Source organism: Daphnia pulex, chromosome 3, assembly GCF_021134715.1.
Source record: "Daphnia pulex isolate KAP4 chromosome 3, ASM2113471v1".
Lineage (NCBI taxonomy): Eukaryota > Metazoa > Arthropoda > Branchiopoda > Diplostraca > Daphniidae > Daphnia > Daphnia pulex.
This window is the reverse complement of record NC_060019.1, coordinates 97,434-114,199: the sequence shown is the minus strand read 5'-3', so window position 1 is coordinate 114,199 and position 16,766 is coordinate 97,434. Positions and strand designations below refer to the sequence as shown.

At 38.1% G+C, this 16,766-nt stretch overlaps 2 protein-coding genes and 3 long non-coding RNA genes across 13 annotated transcripts; 2 read left to right on the top strand and 3 right to left on the bottom strand.

Annotated features, from left to right (window-relative positions):
* Positions 1-229: 229 nt before the first annotated feature.
* LOC124189801 (paramyosin-like) lies at positions 230-1,525 on the bottom strand. Its single transcript, XM_046582272.1, has one exon. The coding sequence runs from the start codon at positions 1,523-1,525 to the stop codon at positions 230-232; it is 1,296 nt and encodes a 431-aa protein (XP_046438228.1).
* A 903-nt stretch (positions 1,526-2,428) lies between these two features.
* On the top strand, positions 2,429-10,518 carry LOC124190077. 9 transcript variants are annotated; one of them, XR_006872805.1, is made up of 13 exons: positions 2,430-2,593; positions 2,678-2,993; positions 3,063-3,214; positions 3,274-3,378; positions 3,496-3,571; positions 3,788-3,915; positions 8,577-8,675; positions 8,745-8,917; positions 8,988-9,062; positions 9,130-9,412; positions 9,476-9,611; positions 9,680-9,880; positions 10,257-10,518. It is a non-coding gene; the product is annotated as an uncharacterized LOC124190077 (long non-coding RNA). The 9 variants fall into 9 exon arrangements; XR_006872804.1 differs by having other exon boundaries at positions 3,274-3,440; XR_006872809.1 differs by having other exon boundaries at positions 2,429-2,593; positions 3,126-3,214; positions 3,274-3,571.
* On the bottom strand, positions 5,338-8,434 carry LOC124190074 (myosin heavy chain, striated muscle-like). The gene has a single exon (XM_046582622.1). The coding sequence runs from the start codon at positions 8,311-8,313 to the stop codon at positions 5,797-5,799; it is 2,517 nt and encodes an 838-aa protein (XP_046438578.1). The 5' UTR covers positions 8,314-8,434; the 3' UTR covers positions 5,338-5,796.
* A 2,383-nt stretch (positions 10,519-12,901) lies between the features above and the next one.
* Positions 12,902-13,806, top strand: LOC124190185. The gene is made up of 3 exons (XR_006872885.1): positions 12,902-12,994; positions 13,070-13,197; positions 13,278-13,806. It is a non-coding gene; the product is annotated as an uncharacterized LOC124190185 (long non-coding RNA).
* A 505-nt stretch (positions 13,807-14,311) lies between these two features.
* On the bottom strand, positions 14,312-15,570 carry LOC124190186. The gene is made up of 4 exons (XR_006872886.1): positions 15,135-15,570; positions 14,873-14,955; positions 14,506-14,644; positions 14,312-14,438 (listed from the first exon to the last, which is right to left on the bottom strand). It is a non-coding gene; the product is annotated as an uncharacterized LOC124190186 (long non-coding RNA).
* Positions 15,571-16,766: the final 1,196 nt, after the last annotated feature.

Below are 16,766 nucleotides of genomic sequence, written 5' to 3'. Positions count from 1 at the left end.
ATTCCACAAGGAATTCATTATTAATTTGCCCTTTCATCTCTATCGAGGTTTAATCTTTATAATTATTGGGTTTTTTTATTACGAGGGTTATTTTTATCTTTTTATCGCTTTTTACCATTTATCGCATAATATTCAACAAAAAATCAACCAAGAATCAATAGAAAAATTTAGGGTTTTAAACCATAAATTTGTTGTGTATCGTGCAATCGACAAGCCATTGTCGCCTTTTTCACGAACCCCATTTTGATAGAGAAGTTTCAGCCAAACGGAGATTTTCCGATTCTAGTTCAGAAATGATTTTATTCTTTGACTCTAGCTCACTTTTAGCCACAGCCAAGTCTTCGTGCACCTTGTCCAATGGTTGTTCAGTTTTGCTGAGTACTCGTAACTCTTCCAATGACATCATACTGGATAGAAGAAGATTTTCGCTATGTTCCAATTGTCGCCTCAACTGTGAATCATTTTCGGCCAAACGCAGAGTCTCCGTTACTAGTTCAGAAATGATTTTATTCTTTGACTCAATCTCACGTGTAGCCGCAGCCAAGTCTTCGGGCACCTTGTCCAATTGTGGTTCGCCAGTTCTGAGTACTTTTAACTCTTCCAATCCCGCGTGATTCGATACAAGTAGAAGATTGTTTTTTCGCTTCAACTGTGAATTATTTTCGGCTAAACGGAGATTTTCCGTTTCAAGTTCAGAAATAATTTTATTCTTTGACTGAAGATCACGTGAATTTGCGTCCAAGACTTTGTGCAACTTGTCCAATTGTTGTTCAGTAAAAAGGGATATGTGTTCTCGGGATACTCGTATTTTTTCCAGTTCTGCATGGTTGGATAGATGAATACGCTCGATATCTTCCAATTTACGCATCATCTGTGAAACATTTTCGGCCAAACGGAGATTCTCCGTTTCAAGATCAGAAATGGTTTTATTCTTTGAGTCAATCTCATTTTTAGCCACGGCCAAATCTACATTCACCTTGTCCAATTGTTCAAGGCAAACCTGGAGATTTTCCAATTCCCCCCGATTGGTAGGCCTATCTTCCAATTCTCGGCTTAGTCGCAAATCATCATTGGTCAAGCGGAGATTTTTCTCAACAGTAATGTCAGTCATTTCACGTTTCGTTTCTTCGAGTTCGCTTTTGGTAGTTGCTAATTCGTCGTGTACGTTTTGGTACTGTCGCAGCTTTGAATCGGAGTCTGTCAGTTGTGATTGAACTAGACTAACCTGATTTGTTAAGCGTTCTTTTTCTAATAAAATCTGGTTGTTTTCTTCTATTACTTTTGCCATAAAACGAAGAATAGTTAGTTGGTTCAATTTATCTTCGCTGGTAGTTATTAATCCATCATCAATTACAGGTTTAGTTGTGCAAAAATCGTCCGGTTTAATCTTATTCAGGTTAACAGCTGAAAGCCGAGTTTGTGATTCGGTCAGTCGACTGATAAAATCCGTATAGATATTCCTGCCTATATCCAAGCAGACATAAGCTAAAATAGCCAATATAGTGACTACAAAAGTTTCGATCATTTTCACCACTGTTTGATAGTTTGGTTGCAATTAAAAACTGCGATGTTGTCTATTGCTGTTGGGGTTGCTTATATAGACTTGCCAGGCTAATCCCGTTTCGCACTGTCCAATTCCGCTGTTTTAATCAGATTTCTAATTATATTTATGCTATTTAACTTTTTGTATTGATTTGTTATATAGTTTAAGGTGTAACGAACATTGTTCAAGTAGTTTTGAATTAATTGTAATTCAATTTTTATCTTTTAATTGCATTTTGAATTAAAGGTTTTCGGAATTCAGGTTGGGATTCAAATGTTGCCGGTCTGGACATGTCTGGAAAACGACAGGGCGCCCATAGCGGTAAGTTCGCCAACTAAGAATTTCGTTTTTTAGGTGGGTTTGCAAAAACGTTGACTGCATTCATTTTCCCGTTAACTAAAATCAGCAAAAAAATTGAATATTCATCTCTTCTTTTTACTTTTTATTTGTTGGTTTTTAGATATTTTGACGTTTTGATAATGGAAATGATTGGACATCATCATCAACATCAACTGTACCTTCAGCAATCATCAACGAACGTTATTGAAACTTGCCCGGGAATATGCGTGTTAGTGCAAATTGTTCTACAAAATTGTACTTTTAATTATTGATCTAGTGTTTTTTACCCCGTGTCGAAGTCATGGCAGACATATCATAGCAAGAGTTGATGTATTAGCGGTATTAATGTAATCATTTTCAAAATTTCATTTTTATTGTTTTTTTTTTCTTCCAGATTTCGGATTTTAAAAATATCTTGTTTTTGCCGCTTGATTTCGCTTCGGTATTTAATTCGGTTTGGCAACATGGCAGCATTGCCAACTTAGCCTGTGGCCACTATGGCTCCTCCTTCTTCCCGCTTCTCCCCGCCAAAAAAAAATGTCAGCATTCAGTCAGCAGCAATATACGGTCACGTCGGTCAGCAGTCAGAGCCTTTGCGTTAGTTATGGAGCATTGGAAGATATCTTGTTGTGTTAAGTTGTGTATCGAGACGAAGGCTATGAATGTTTTATGCTTCACCAGCTTCAATCAGCTATTTCTGTGTTTTGAATGGTAAATTACATTAATCTCAACTACAGTAATTTTTTACAGAATGTGTGGGTCCTAAACTTGATTGATTCCTTTCACCATGTGCAGCAGTGCAGTTAAATAGTAGCGGATATCATGTGACATCTTTCTGCAATGATGATAGTTCATTCTGTTCAGCACAATGTTGTGTGGTGATTCAATATTAGTCATGCAGGACTCTGATTTAAGTTACGCAATTCAGATAAGTTGTTTGGTGATTATTGTATTATTAACTATAATGTCTTTTTCATGATGTTTAGATAATGATTAAAAATTGCTCATCGGTTCACCACAAAGACTGGATTATTACTGTAGTGCTACAGTCCAGATGGGATTCAACTCGAGGAATTACAGTTGTGAATTTTGGTCCAAGGCTATCCTGCTGGTATGTTCTATTTACAACTTTGGTCGGCTAGTTAAGAATTCATGATAACAAAAGAAATTCTATTTCCAGGCCGATGATATGGAAGTGAAATCAACTGTTTTTTATGTAACTACAAGTTTCTAATTCCGTCAGTGCCCTACAACTAGTGTTTGATGGCCAGTCACCCTGTATGGATGACTTTCTACTGCAACATCTGTCAACAAGGAAATCACTTGACGATTGTATTTTCTTCTAAATGTGAGTTTTAATTTGTGGTAGTGCTAAATTTTCTCTCTCGTAGGTTGTTTTCCTGATTGACCCATTCGTGTCAGCTCTTTACACCCATGTCACCAACATAATTAGCTGGAAGATCGAATCTCATTCTGTGGTCGTATTTCTTGAAAATGTGATAACTACCACATACTTGGACTGATGACTTTGAGGATACTATGACAATCGTTTAAAATTGTATTGCTTGTAGCCTACAGTCTAACATTAACATGTTGTTATTGTCTCGTTTCAGAGAATCCTGGTGTTGGAGCCTGGCGTTGCTGCAGCGTGTCTACATTTGGCGGTTACTGGTTAATCCTCGACATTGTGTAAGTTGTGTGTGTTAGTTAGAAGCTATTTCTCATTATCCACAGTGATGATTTGGGCTCTTTCTATCTTGGTTTACGACAATCTCGCGCTGGGGTACATTGTTGCCCAATCGAAACCCTCGGTAAGGTCTGAGATGAGCTACCAAACGAGACCAAAGTTCACCAAGACTTTCAATTGTACATTTCACTAAAACTAACGATAACAATTCAATCCAGGAAATATTCTTCCGGCGTCTTCAGCTCAACTCCCGTTACCTCCGGATTATGGCCACTGCTCCTGCTGTCGGATGATGTCTATGCGGAAATTGATCCTGACACAACACACCGCAGCTGCCTTTGTTCAGGTCAGTTCTTTAGCTTACCCACTAGTATAAACCCTAGAAATTATTCTGTAACGCTGTACACACCAGCGATAGACTACTTAATTTCAGGACAAAACCATATTTAAAAATGCGATTTCGAAGTAGATTTTCCCCCCTATGAATGAAAGCATTCATCTAGACATATACATTTTGTTTTGGTTCCCATGACGCCATTTTCTTTTAATCGATTAGCAATTCCCTCTCTTTGTCCATGTTTGTTGTTCTTTGCGCAATCCAGCGCGTTTTGCCTGCGCTTGTTTAAATAATTGACGTCCACATCTTCGTGATTGAGGATTAGTTCGTCAATTCCAAGATATCTTTAGCCAGAAATGATGGGGTCTTCTCCCTTTTTCAGCAAGTAATAGCGAAAAGTAGTCATGTGTTTGGCACATGATGCATGATGGAGAGCGGTCGCGACATTTACTTAAATCTTCGTTGAATTAAAATCGAAATAGCGCAGGTTTATTATTTCGGTCTCCTCTTTCGCCACCTAAATAGTCACGCACAAATGGGAACATTTTTATTCATTTCTCCATAATGATGCACAAATGTTTTCAAAACAAGATCAAATGAAGGTTCCAGTACGTGTGCAATGTATCCGTTAGTTTTTAATCAATGAGAAGGAATGATTTTGTCACTTTTATGACGAAAGGGGCTTCCCTCCACCTGGGGAGGATAAGGTAGATCCTCCTACCGCATTTCACCACTTGAGATCTTATTTTACATATCTTGTCCGGCAGCTAATTGCATCCTCTTTTGCCGTTAGCTACTTTTTGGGATTTGAAAATTGTTTGCCCGCTGTCCATTCCAACTTATCGACCACTGCATTTCAAACCCTTTCTTTTCGTTCTCTTTCTTCGTTACAAGAAGAAAAACTTGTCTTGTCTACTTTCGTCAGTTTGTTTGAAAACGAGCTTCAGCTTGAGCCTACCTGGGTCCTCTTTTTCAGATATCTTGATTGTCTTGTTGATTCCGCCGGCGGGTAGTTTGTTATCAGAAGCAGAGGGAGTTGCAATGGGTCGGACTTGGTTTCAAAGGTGAACGTTTACAGGGAATCATCCCATCAGGGTCAACACTCCCGAACGACACGCTCGAACACGCACATCGTCCTTAACCCCCCTATTTTCGTTTAATTTTGGTTTTTATCGCAAATGTTAGCAGCTGTAGGCAAATAGATAGGAATTTAATAGAATAGAAAGAATTCGCCGGATCAGATATGCAATCGTTGCTTGACAGAAAGGAAATTTGGATAACTTGTAATAGAGCCAGGCAGAAGTCTAATCCCAATTTGTGAAGGTGTCAAGGTGTAATTAAAGCATAGTTTATGTTCAAAAGTCTGAAATGTGATCGTAGAAGTAAGAAAACGACTTACAGGTCAAACCTCCGGAAAAGGTCCTTGTCGCATTTTAATAGTACTTTATTAACCAGGGTAGTATGCCTATACATGACCTTTCTAACGCTTTTGAAAAAATCTTCTAGTCAGATAGAGCGGGAAAAAACTTTTGAATGAAATTAATTCCTGCCGTCTTCTTAACTTCACCAATATCATTGACATTGCGAATACGGCAGCCTCTTGTTGACGTATTCTCCTTTTTAACCATTTTCGTTTAATATTCAACATAAAATCAGCCAAGAATCTGTTTTTTTCTTTTTCCCCTTGGCCGAGTAAAATGAAAGACGGAACAATTTTTTTTTGAAGTTTAAAATGAAGTTTTATTTGAATCGAAAAAGAGAGAAAAACAAAAGAAACTGGACCAGCTTCTACCATCGAAATAGTCATCGCAAGCCAACAACTATTCTGATAGGCAAAACTGACGTCCAGCTTCAATTGTTACATAACTTTAATTTAAGAAAAAAAAAAAACTAGCGAGAACCGGACTTGAGTATTTCGAAAACTGTACGACAATTGGCTAGGGGACCCCAGATGGTGACGTATCTGTTTTCTAGCGAGGGGGGATTGATGCATACATAGTTGTCGGAGGACAATTTTCTCAACAGGTAATCGTTGGAATACTTGTTATTTCTCAAGTTCAAGTACGGACACTCCAATGTCACTGTCAATTTTTCGCAGACGTCGGAGCAAGCGGCCAGTCGACGTTCAGCATCTCCTCCGGTGATAAAAAGTTCGCCATTGACAAAACTTATCCACACCCCATACTCCTCTTCTATCCTTTCGGCATTGCAACCATTTCGTCCAATAACTTTCCCGCAATCACTTTTCGATATCCCAAACACGACGATTTGATCGACGTCAACTTGTTTTTCTACGGTTGATTTAATGTAAAATTCAGGTAGTACAGCCGACGGTTGCTTAGTAGATACCTTGACGGCTTTCTTCTCAACTGCGTTGCGTGCAGGAGAATTTTTCAATACGTCAGTGGGGAGAGGCCGATGTGCCTGTGGTACGGTGACTGGCGATTTCGCTTGAGATTTGGTGGAACCTGAAGCTAAAAAGGCCGTTACGACATCAGTTATCTCATCTGATGGACGAATGGGCTCTTCAATTTGATGATGGTGGAATACTGAGGGTAAAATTTCAGACAAGTTCACGGGTTGTGGCTCGGTGGTCGATGAGTCGGCTTGAGGTTTTAATCCGGATGCTAAAAATGCAGTTACAATGTCGGTTATTTCAGTTACTGCAGGGATAGGCTCTTCAATTTGGTGGAATACTTCATTACAGCCACACCCGACGTCCGTTGTCATTTTCGGTTGGATTTGTTTCTGTTGCAATTCGGTCAACTTTCGAACCGCTTCGTCTTTTTCCTGGTCTAGGGTTCTCATTTGATCCACCAGCTGATTGACCCTTTCGGTCTGTTTGTTAAGTGATAGCTGGAGTTCTTCCAATGCCATCTTACTGGATAGAACAAGACAATCAGCGTCTTCCAGTTTTCGCCTCAACTGGCTATCGTTTTCGGCTAAACGGAGATTTTCCGTTTCAAGTTCAGAAATGATTGTATTCTTCGACTCTAGCTCTCGATTAGCCACGGCCAACTGCTGCGTGTCCAATTGTTTTTCGTTTAGGCAAGTCCGGAGTTGCTCCAATTCCACTCGACTTTCTCGATTTTGCTCTTGAAGTTTTGTTATGGTTCTGTTTTTGGATACCAGAACACGTTGACTCAAAGCAAGCTCATCGTGTACCTTGTGCAATTTTTCTTCTTCAAGTCTATTCTGTAGTTTCTCCAAATTCGCTCGTGTGTATGCAATAACTCTATCCTTGGCTTCAACTTTTCGCCTTAGCACCGAATTCTCATTTGTCAAATGGTGAATTTCTTCTGTTTTGGCAGAAATTAGAGTGTTTGTTTCTTCGAGTTCGCATTTGGTAGTTTCCAACTCGTCGTGTATATTCTGAAACATTTGCAGCTTTGATGAGGAGTCTGCCAGTTGTGATTGAACTTGACTTAACTCATTCGCCAAACGTTCTTTTTCCATCACAATCTGTGTGATCGTTCTATCCCTGTCTTCAATTTTTCGCCTTAGACGCGAATCATCATTTGCCAAGCGGAGATTTTTCTCTGTCATGTCAGTCATTAGACTTTTCTGTTTTTCGAGTTCTCTTTTGGTAGTTGCCAACTCGTCGTGTACGTTCTGGAATAATTGCAGGTTGGAATGGGAGTCTGTCAGTTGGGATTGAACTAGACTCAACTCATTCGCCAAACGTTCTTTATCCAATACAATCAGGTTTTTCTCAATCGCACTAGATGCGATAATTCTATCCCGGTCTTCAATATTTCGCCTAAGTTGCGAATCGTTTTCGGCTAAACGGAGATTCTCCGTTTCAAGTTCAGAAATGGTTGTATTCTTCGACTCTAGCTCACGTGTAGCCACGGCCAACTCGCGAGTGTCCAATTGTTGTTCAGCAAGGGAAGTCCGGAGACGTTCCGATTCCGCTCTACTGGATTCAAGAAAATAATTTGTACTTTCCAGTTTTCGCCTTAGTCGCAAATCCTCATTTGTCAAGCGAATATTTTTCACTGTTATGTCAGTAATAAAACGTTTCTGTTTTTCGAGTTTAGTTTTGGTAGTAGCTGACTCGATTCGGAATTGTTTCACTTTGGAATGGGAGTCTGTCAGTTGGGATTGAACTAGACTCAACTCATTCGCCAAACGTTCGTTTTCCAATACAATCAGGTTATTTTCGTCGACTTTTTCCTTCAGACGAAGAAAACTTTGGTTGTTCAAGTCTTCTCCGCTGGCAGTCAAAAATCCATCGTTAATTACAGGTCGGGGAAGTGCATGCTGGTTACTGCATGCAACGTCAGGTTTAATCTTATTCAGGTTAGCAGAAGAATGCCGAGTTGGTGATTCGGTCATTCGTCTGAAGAAATCCATGATCCTAAGAAAAAGGAAAGCAAATATAGTCACTTCCAAAGTTCCGATCATTTTCAAACTGTGTGATAGTTCGTGATAGTTTGTTTGCAATTCAAAACTGCGATACCTGCTAGTGCCGTTGGGGTTGCTTATATAGACTTGCCAGGGGAATCCCGTTTTGCACTTTCCATTTCCACTGATTTTCAATTATGTTTATGCTATTTAACTTTTGGTATTGATTTGATATCATACTTTAAGATCTAACGAACATTGTTCATTTTGTTTTGAATTAATTGCAATTCATTTTAATCATTTAATTGCATTTTGAAATAAAGGTTTTTCAAAATTCCGGTTGGGATTCAATGTTGCCGGTCTGGACATGTCTGGAAAACGACAGGGCGCCCATAGCGGTGAATTCACCAACTAAGAAGAATGTAAGTTTAAGAAAATCTTATCATTTTTCATTGAATTGACATTTCACAGCAATCATTTCCTTTTTTCAGCATTCAGTTTTTCTTCAGCATTTATTGTTTTAGGTGGGTTTTCAAAAACGCTGACGGAGGCTGTTGCCCTAAAACGGATATCGAAATGATAAATGACCTCACATGGATCCGTTAATGAAGTCTTAATTTTATCGTCTGCCTGTTGTCTAGCCTAAATGCAAGTGTGTAACGAGGTAAGCCGCGTAGCTGTTAAGCTCGTTCAGGTTATATTTTAAATTTTTAAGAATTCGAAATTTACTTCAGATTCCACTCAGATGCCGTGAAACTTTGGATACCGTCTGACCAAATATTGTTTGACAGCCATTTTCCGGCGATCAGGTAACATTTTGAGATTATAATGAAATTGTCGTGGATTAATTGGTTATTTTTGCCATTTTTTTTTCAGTCACTTCATCCTTTGATGGAGCGTCTAGAGTCTCAATCTCAAAGTCCGACAATCCATCCATCCTTGATTCCTTTCCGTACAGTCAAACGTGGAGGAATCTTTTGGCTCCGTCAGTAGGTGGCTAAAATCAAGTTGTCCCCCCAGCCGCCAGATGACGCGAGTCTCTTTGAGAGGACGAAATTTTCGCCATTTTGTTCTGAAACGCCAAGTGAAAAAGTATTCCAAATTCGTTACGGAATTGAGATGTCGATCTACATTTTCAGCATTGAAATTGAAATTTATGGTAAATTCTAGTTTGGATTTCACAAATGTAATTAATCCTAGACGTTGCTGTGTGAATTTACAGGCAATCTGGCATATAATTTCCATTTGGCCAAATAATCGATCAGGAACTGCTTTCTATTTTGCCGGAATGTCGTCGGTTGTTACCTTTACCTGTTCGTTCGGATGTACCTGTCATCTCACGCCGAAACACTACAGAGGTAGTAGAGTAATTTTGTTGATAAATTTCCCTGCAATGATGCTATAAATTTTATTATTTTGTGTTCAGCTTGGAGATCCCGTTGCCTAACTGTTGCAGAATGTGAGAACTCAACAAAGTCTGAGCTCCATGGCCGGCATCATTACAGTGATTTTGTTGGAGCCAGCTGGTGAAAGGTGTGATTGAGTTAAGTTGAGCTGCAGCTGCTGCATGCAGTTTATCGAGCTGGTGTTATCCTGAAGTGTCATCGCAGGAAGACTTTTTGAAATGGTAAGTTGATTGAATTTATTGGTTGTAATTTGGGAAGTCTTTTTTTTGTGAAATGCAACTGACAAGTGAACTCTGATCTGATGTAGACAACAAATGGTGCTATTTCTTGCTTCCAAATTATAGTTTCCGTGAAAGATATCAGATAGAGATCAGCTTCCTTTGAGTTAACAATTTTCTTCTGATCTAAGTAAAACAAAAATTTCCACTGTGTATTACCAACGTTTTCTAACACTTAAGAATTAGATGTACAGAAGTCTCTTTTCATGGCATTTAATGATTTAATCTTTATTTAAAATTCATTTGCCAATGGAATCTTGGAAAAATGTCTGATGTCATTTGTTTTACACGATTTCTTTTGCATTCCTTTTCCCCATAGGACTTGGTGATACTTAAACTATGCCTGTGCTGTTCAATGTGCAGTGGTTTTGCAGCCGATTATGCAGCTGATATAGGATTGAAGAAAAAGATCTGAAGTAGCTGTGCTGGTGTTCCGAAATTGCTGTGCCACAGGAGTTGCAGATAGTGTGTTTGGTTCCACATAGAAGTTAATGTAAAGAGTTTGGAGATGATTAGCCACTTCTGCCTATAACTTTTGTAAAACTTCAAAGTTGTAAGAAATATACAAGTCAAGTGCGAAACATGATTTTATTGTAAGTTATAAGACACAGCAAACAACAAACTTTAAAAGGAATTGCTTTATTATCCCACCTCCACCCACAATTCCACCACTTTTTACAATCACACATATACATACATAGATACATACACTTAAGTTAACCCGTTGGCTGCCACGCCATACAACCCGTAGGTTGTTCTCTACTCTCTACGCGCCATGTCTGAAGGATCCATGGCCAAGGTGGGACTTGCCATTGCTGACAAGTCCGGGCTGACAGGGAAGATGGAATGCACGCATTTAGGAGGCCTCTAGGGAGGCCCGTGCTAAGGAGCTAGGGGAGAACAAAGGCGTGGCAGACAACGGGTTAACTAACACAAACAACAACATATTACCAACAACAAATGATGATCCGCGCTGACATTTTGGAGATAACGGAGATGTTTTGGTGTCCATCTTCTCGACGTCTCCTCTGCATTACCTGAATAAAGAAAAAACAGTTGTTATTAAGTGAAATGCCAATAAAAGTTACATAATACAGATAGAAACAATAGTCAGGTTTTTTGGCTCAAAGATTTGAAGATGCAATTTTTAAAACTTAAAATCAAGCTTGCATTATTGAGAATTGTAAACAGAACAAAGCTCACTTGCTAGTTTTTTTAAAATTTTCCGGAAGTATACCGGAAGTAACCACAGCGCCTCAACCATTGAGCTGTCGTCAAATTAAACCACATATTCGTGATCTACGTGAAATTTGGGGTCGAATAGATGTGATTTAAACGAAATCCAAATTTTTGCCAAAATCGAGAATTTTCCTGAACCATAGTTCAGGAAAATTCTCAAAACCGGAAGTACGAAAACGTAAAAAAAACAACATGAACTTTACCACAAATTTGATGAGGATCACGAATTTGTGGTTCTTTTGTGCGTAGAATGAATATTTACTGAACTACTGACTGAAATAAGAAAACCGGAAGTAGAAAAAAAAACACATTATTTCAAAATCTAACAAGTGAGCTTTGTTGGTGGAATAGTTATCGTCAGTTTTCACTAAAAAATTTCAAAACGAAAGCTGCCGATAAATGTTTAAGGAGATTTTAAAAGTAACTGAAACTGACTGTTTTGACAGCTGACAATTAAGCCATCTAGCGTTAGAAAAAGAAACGTCTAAGTAAAACTTTTTAGCGCGCAAGTAGGGCCTGATTTCGGAATTATTACAGACACAAGTAAGTATACTATTGGAATAGATAATCTACGAAAATAAGTAAATTGTCGGGTACCTGGGCATAATCCCGTGGTGAGTGACTGCAGGTGTGTAACAGAGGCACGGAAGCGACGGCTGAAGTGTTCCAACTCGTCAGTGAAGCAAGACAAGTTGTATTTTTGTGTACGAAGTGATGAAGCAGAAGCTGGATGAGCGTACGTCGGGAAGATAAGGATGGAGCAGAACGTTGGTCGTGGACAAAAGCCAGCGTTGGCTCAAGAATATCCGTGCCAGGACCACACGATTCCACAAAGAAACTGCGTGCTCTGTAAAAAAAAAAATGTTATACATTAATGAAAATATAAAAATGAATAAAGCATATCAATCTTTACCTTTTCTAAGAAGCACACTGAAAAGTTCATGATGACAAAACCGTAAAAATGGAATGCACAGCAACCAACAGCATTACTCCACATGTTGAGATAAATTTTCTGATGCTAAAGAAAGAGTCATGAAGTATTGCAGTAGCGTAGTGATAGGTGGTTCACTTCACACTCTTCAGGTCACTGAAACTCTAAGTGGAAATGGAACAAGGAAATTCTCTTTGTTATTTACAAATTAACACAAATTTACCTATAAGAAATTTAACTCTACCTATATCTCTTAGCTGGGTTGCCTTCTAAACCAAAGTAAAAACAGCCATAACAACAAACGTGCTGTTGCAGGGTACACCACCAAAATTGCGAGATTCAGAAAAAAATCCTATGGTTCATAAGCAAGAATACCTATGTTGTATGAAAATCTGAATTGTAATTGTCTGGTAGCAGTAAAGAGGAATACCTAATCTCGGCACATTTGTATTCCACATTTCCACAATATGTTTGCTTCAAATATGAGTTTTAGGCTTTTGACAGCATGAGGATCTAATGGATGGAAATTGACTGAGCGCTGAGTCAACAACTTGTTGGAATGACTGACAGTATCATGCATCTAGAATTTGAAGAAATAAGCTGCTACAGTATAAAAATAAGAAAACTAGGTAAAGATAAACCTACATAAGATACGAAGTTCAATTTGGTATTTGAAATAACAGGAATAAGCATAAATTAGCAACAATTTGTTTCGCTCATTTCGACTCGTTTCACCATGATGAAAGAACAACATCGGCGACTCTGGCGACATCTAGTAATGAGTTTTGAAACCTAATGCACAGTCAATCACAGACAGACATGACATTACACGTCGTAACTTTCATAAGTTACTTAAAAAGTTTAACAACGGACATTGGGGATAACAAGTAACTGTTTTTAAGTAATAGATGAAATAATCTTTAGCTAAAGATTCTTACTGCATTCTTGACTTAATGTTTCAGATAATTTCAGCTGAAGTTTTCATGTACCTGGTCAACTAGGTGCTCTTGACAGTAGAAATGAAATGGTTTAATCCAATAATGCGAGCTCACAACCTATGTCTTCTGAAGAAAAGTCATTTCTGTTGCAGGTTAGCTATTTTACCAAAAATATTTTGAATTACTGTGTTCTTTAAGACAATAATATTCACATTTACTTTTCCCTTTCAAGTTGTTAATCTTCAAGATATTAATGCCTTCACCAGATCCAATTCTTTGTTGCTGATGAGAGAGAGAATTCATCATTTTGTGTGCAACAGTTCTTTCTGCATCTAGTTTAACTGGTCGTTCCTTGATGGTGGTGTCGTGTTACCAAATTTGCATCATCAATCATCATATATTGTTAAATTGTCATTGTATCTGTGCATAGTTATCGTTTAAAAGTTAAGAAGCAACAAAAACAAATATGGGATGTTCATGTCAAACAAATAATAAACATGTTTTCGGGATTGGGAAAGGAAAGTGGAGGATGTTGGAGGGAGGGGTGATTTAAGTTTGGATAAAAAATCAGTTAATCCATAACCCCACAAACATATCCCTACCAATTAATCTTCAAACTCCACAAACTTAAACCTTCCAATTCTTCAAACCCCACAAACAAACACCTTTCAATCCCCAAATTTATACCCTAAACCACATAAACCAATATTAAGCCCAATCAATGTAATGTCAATAATGAATAAAAAAACTTGTATTTTAAACCAGCCTTTTTTTCTTTTTCTATTTAATAATTCAATAAACAGAGCGTTCGGTTCAAGACATTATCTACTGTACGAGTTTATTGCAAACCCGCCACCACCGCTGCGGCAATGAGACAAAAAGCGATGGTCTATTTGTGCGAAAATCTGCGTGACTGACGCAGATTTCCGCTAAACTAATCCACAGCTTTTTCTTTCATTGGGTAGTGGGCTGCTTCTTATAAACTCGCACATGCTGTTATAGGTTTTGTCTACGGCCCCCAGAGATAGTATCTGGACCGAGAAGAAGAGAGAAGTACGAGGCAAGTTTTTCCGGGGAGATGTAGTCATACTAGGCTTCCGGGTTAGACTCATGACCCTCCAAAAGTTTTCATCAGATCATGGACCTTCCAAGTCCCCGTTCGACCAGAGCCCTCCCCTCCTCCTGGTTTCACAGCGGGTGAGTGACCACCGGCGGGCGTTGGTTAGTGGTTAGTTAGGGAAACGGGGCCACAGAAAAGAAGGGAGCCCAGATATGCACTTGCAATTTAGCTAACTACACAATTAAACAGTCTTGAATGACAGCATGCTCTCAAGGTTGGTTTACAGGCTTCCAGGCAATGGTTGAAGTCCACAATAAGTAGCAAAGGATTACCCTGTAAGCAGAACATTTAATTTGGATGACAATACTTTTCAAAAAATTGTAGCGACAGAAAACATTACCTCAAATCAAGAGGGCCCGTTTAAGGAAGTAAAAGGGGAGATTCAAGGGTAGCAGCTATTGGATTAGCAAACAAGGGACCTTGTTTCTTTCTTGAAAGGACATTACTTCTCATAAAGTCTGTCATGTCAATTTAGAAACCTGTAATTTGGAACCCGTAAATAAAAAAAATAAAAGTAACCTTGTTTATAATTTGTGTCATCAATGTGCTTGATGTCTGATCTAAAAGAATAATTATACAGTTATCGGTATAGCCTACACTCGAAATTGCCTCTTAAACATTAGATAGACGTAAGTGCAGATCAATACTTATAAAACATATATAAGACTGCAACGAAGAAAGATCAGTAAGATGACAAGTGAACTTACACATGAAACCACCAATCAGTTATCCAAAGTTCTCAGATGGAATGAGAGATTGGTCCATGGTAAAGGACAGCATGAAATCGTCCCTAAATATTAGATAGACATTAGGTAGACGTAAGTGTAGATGAGTCCTTGAAATACTCGCAAAACTTGAACAGAAAGAAAACTTGAAAACAAACACGTCCCTGCTCTACCTCGTCGACATTAAATTCATAAATAACAATGACGTAAAAGACAATATAAAGATCAAATATGAGATACTCACGCAATATTTTTCTCGCCAAATCATATCTCGTCCAAGGAAACGCCATCACAAATTGCGAACAGCCAAATATTTAAAGTGTAAAACTCCGTGCTGTGTTGAGACTCGGTTGGGTAGTCGAATGATGCTGGCCGCCTAAATGATGTTCATGTATAGGCCGCATCTTCCCGGTCATTACCTAAATGGCTAGATCAAGAAATAAAATGTAAACGAAATTTAAATTCAGTGGCATGACAAGATGAAGTTAACAGGTAACGCCAATCAGGTTTCCTGAGCAATTCAGAAGATAAAATGAGTCAATTTCGATGAAAAAACGAATGATCCGCGTTGAACGTGTGGTCATTGCCTTGTTTTGGAGACAGCCAGACATTTGGTCTTATAGGCCATATCTAAATAAGAAACAAAAAAAAATGTTAAAATTGCTATTAGGATGACAACTTCACTAAATTGAATGTAGCAGTTCACATGTGGGTTTTTGCAACAAAACTATGTGCAATTAATGGAGGCTTTTTTCAGCAAACAAACACAAACAAAACGCTCTCGTCACTCGTGTTTTGTTCAATTGCAGACGATCTGAATCTGATACCGGATGTCAAGAGATAAACTCGAAGCCATCTTACGGTAAAAAATGACAATTGCCAATTGGATAAAACTTTAACAGGAGCTTTCTTCTTCCGATGTCACTGTCTTTAACCTGAAACAATAACAAGAATAAGTTCTTTTGGTCTATCTAATTGATTTTAATAACAAAATAACTATGATGCCTTGTTCGTGCAGGTTAAATCCTTCTGATTAAAAAACATAAAAAATAAATAAAAACAAATGGAAAAGAAAAACAGAATAACTGCTTATCAAAATTACTAAACAGAAAGTACCAGTAGGACTGGGTGAAAAGACACATCAATAATTACTCAAATTGCATGCTGTCTGGATCCGATACAATCAAGTCATCTGGTTGAGCCAATTAATAAGTAAATTCAGATCTCCATCCAACCCTGCAGAGAAATCATAGTCAATGATGCAATAGATCAGTATCCAATTTAACAGTATTGTGCAACTCAAATTAGTCATGCATGATACTCCCTGCACAATCCATTCCAATTTCCGTGCACATGAACATTGTGAAATGAATCAATTCAGTCTTCATGGATCCATGCATTCTTTAACAGAAAATGCAGATTCAATAAATTTTGTTCTTGGTCACTGAAAATCACAAATAATTGCAATCTGGAAAAGGCGTCAACTCAACACTGATAACATTCAACAAAGCACATGATCAAAAAACCTTACATTCTAAAAACCATTCAGGGAACAACTATAATTAATACTCAAGAAATAATAACTTAATTGGATTTGAAAACCAAATGACATTAATATAGCTACCGGCTGCTAGCTGATTCCAATGAAAATGAACTGCCAAACAACTACCAAAACCAATTGATTCTGCTACACAAATAACACTTCAGCACTTGCCATGTTGCCAAACTCATAAACATCGAAGCGAAAACAAGCAGATAATAACAAAGTTAATGCTTTAGGGAATTTTGAATTGAGTTTTAAAGAAATTCCATTGGTTATATTATTTAATATCCAATATTCATGTTCTCTCTTTGTCAAAGTGGTTCTTTTGAGTGT

Excerpts from the sequence above, each read along its gene's own strand:
- LOC124189801 (XM_046582272.1), bottom strand. The coding sequence starts at position 1,525 with ATGATCGAAACTTTTGTAGTCACTATATTGGCTATTTTAGCTTATGTC.
- LOC124190074 (XM_046582622.1), bottom strand. The coding sequence starts at position 8,313 with ATGATCGGAACTTTGGAAGTGACTATATTTGCTTTCCTTTTTCTTAGG.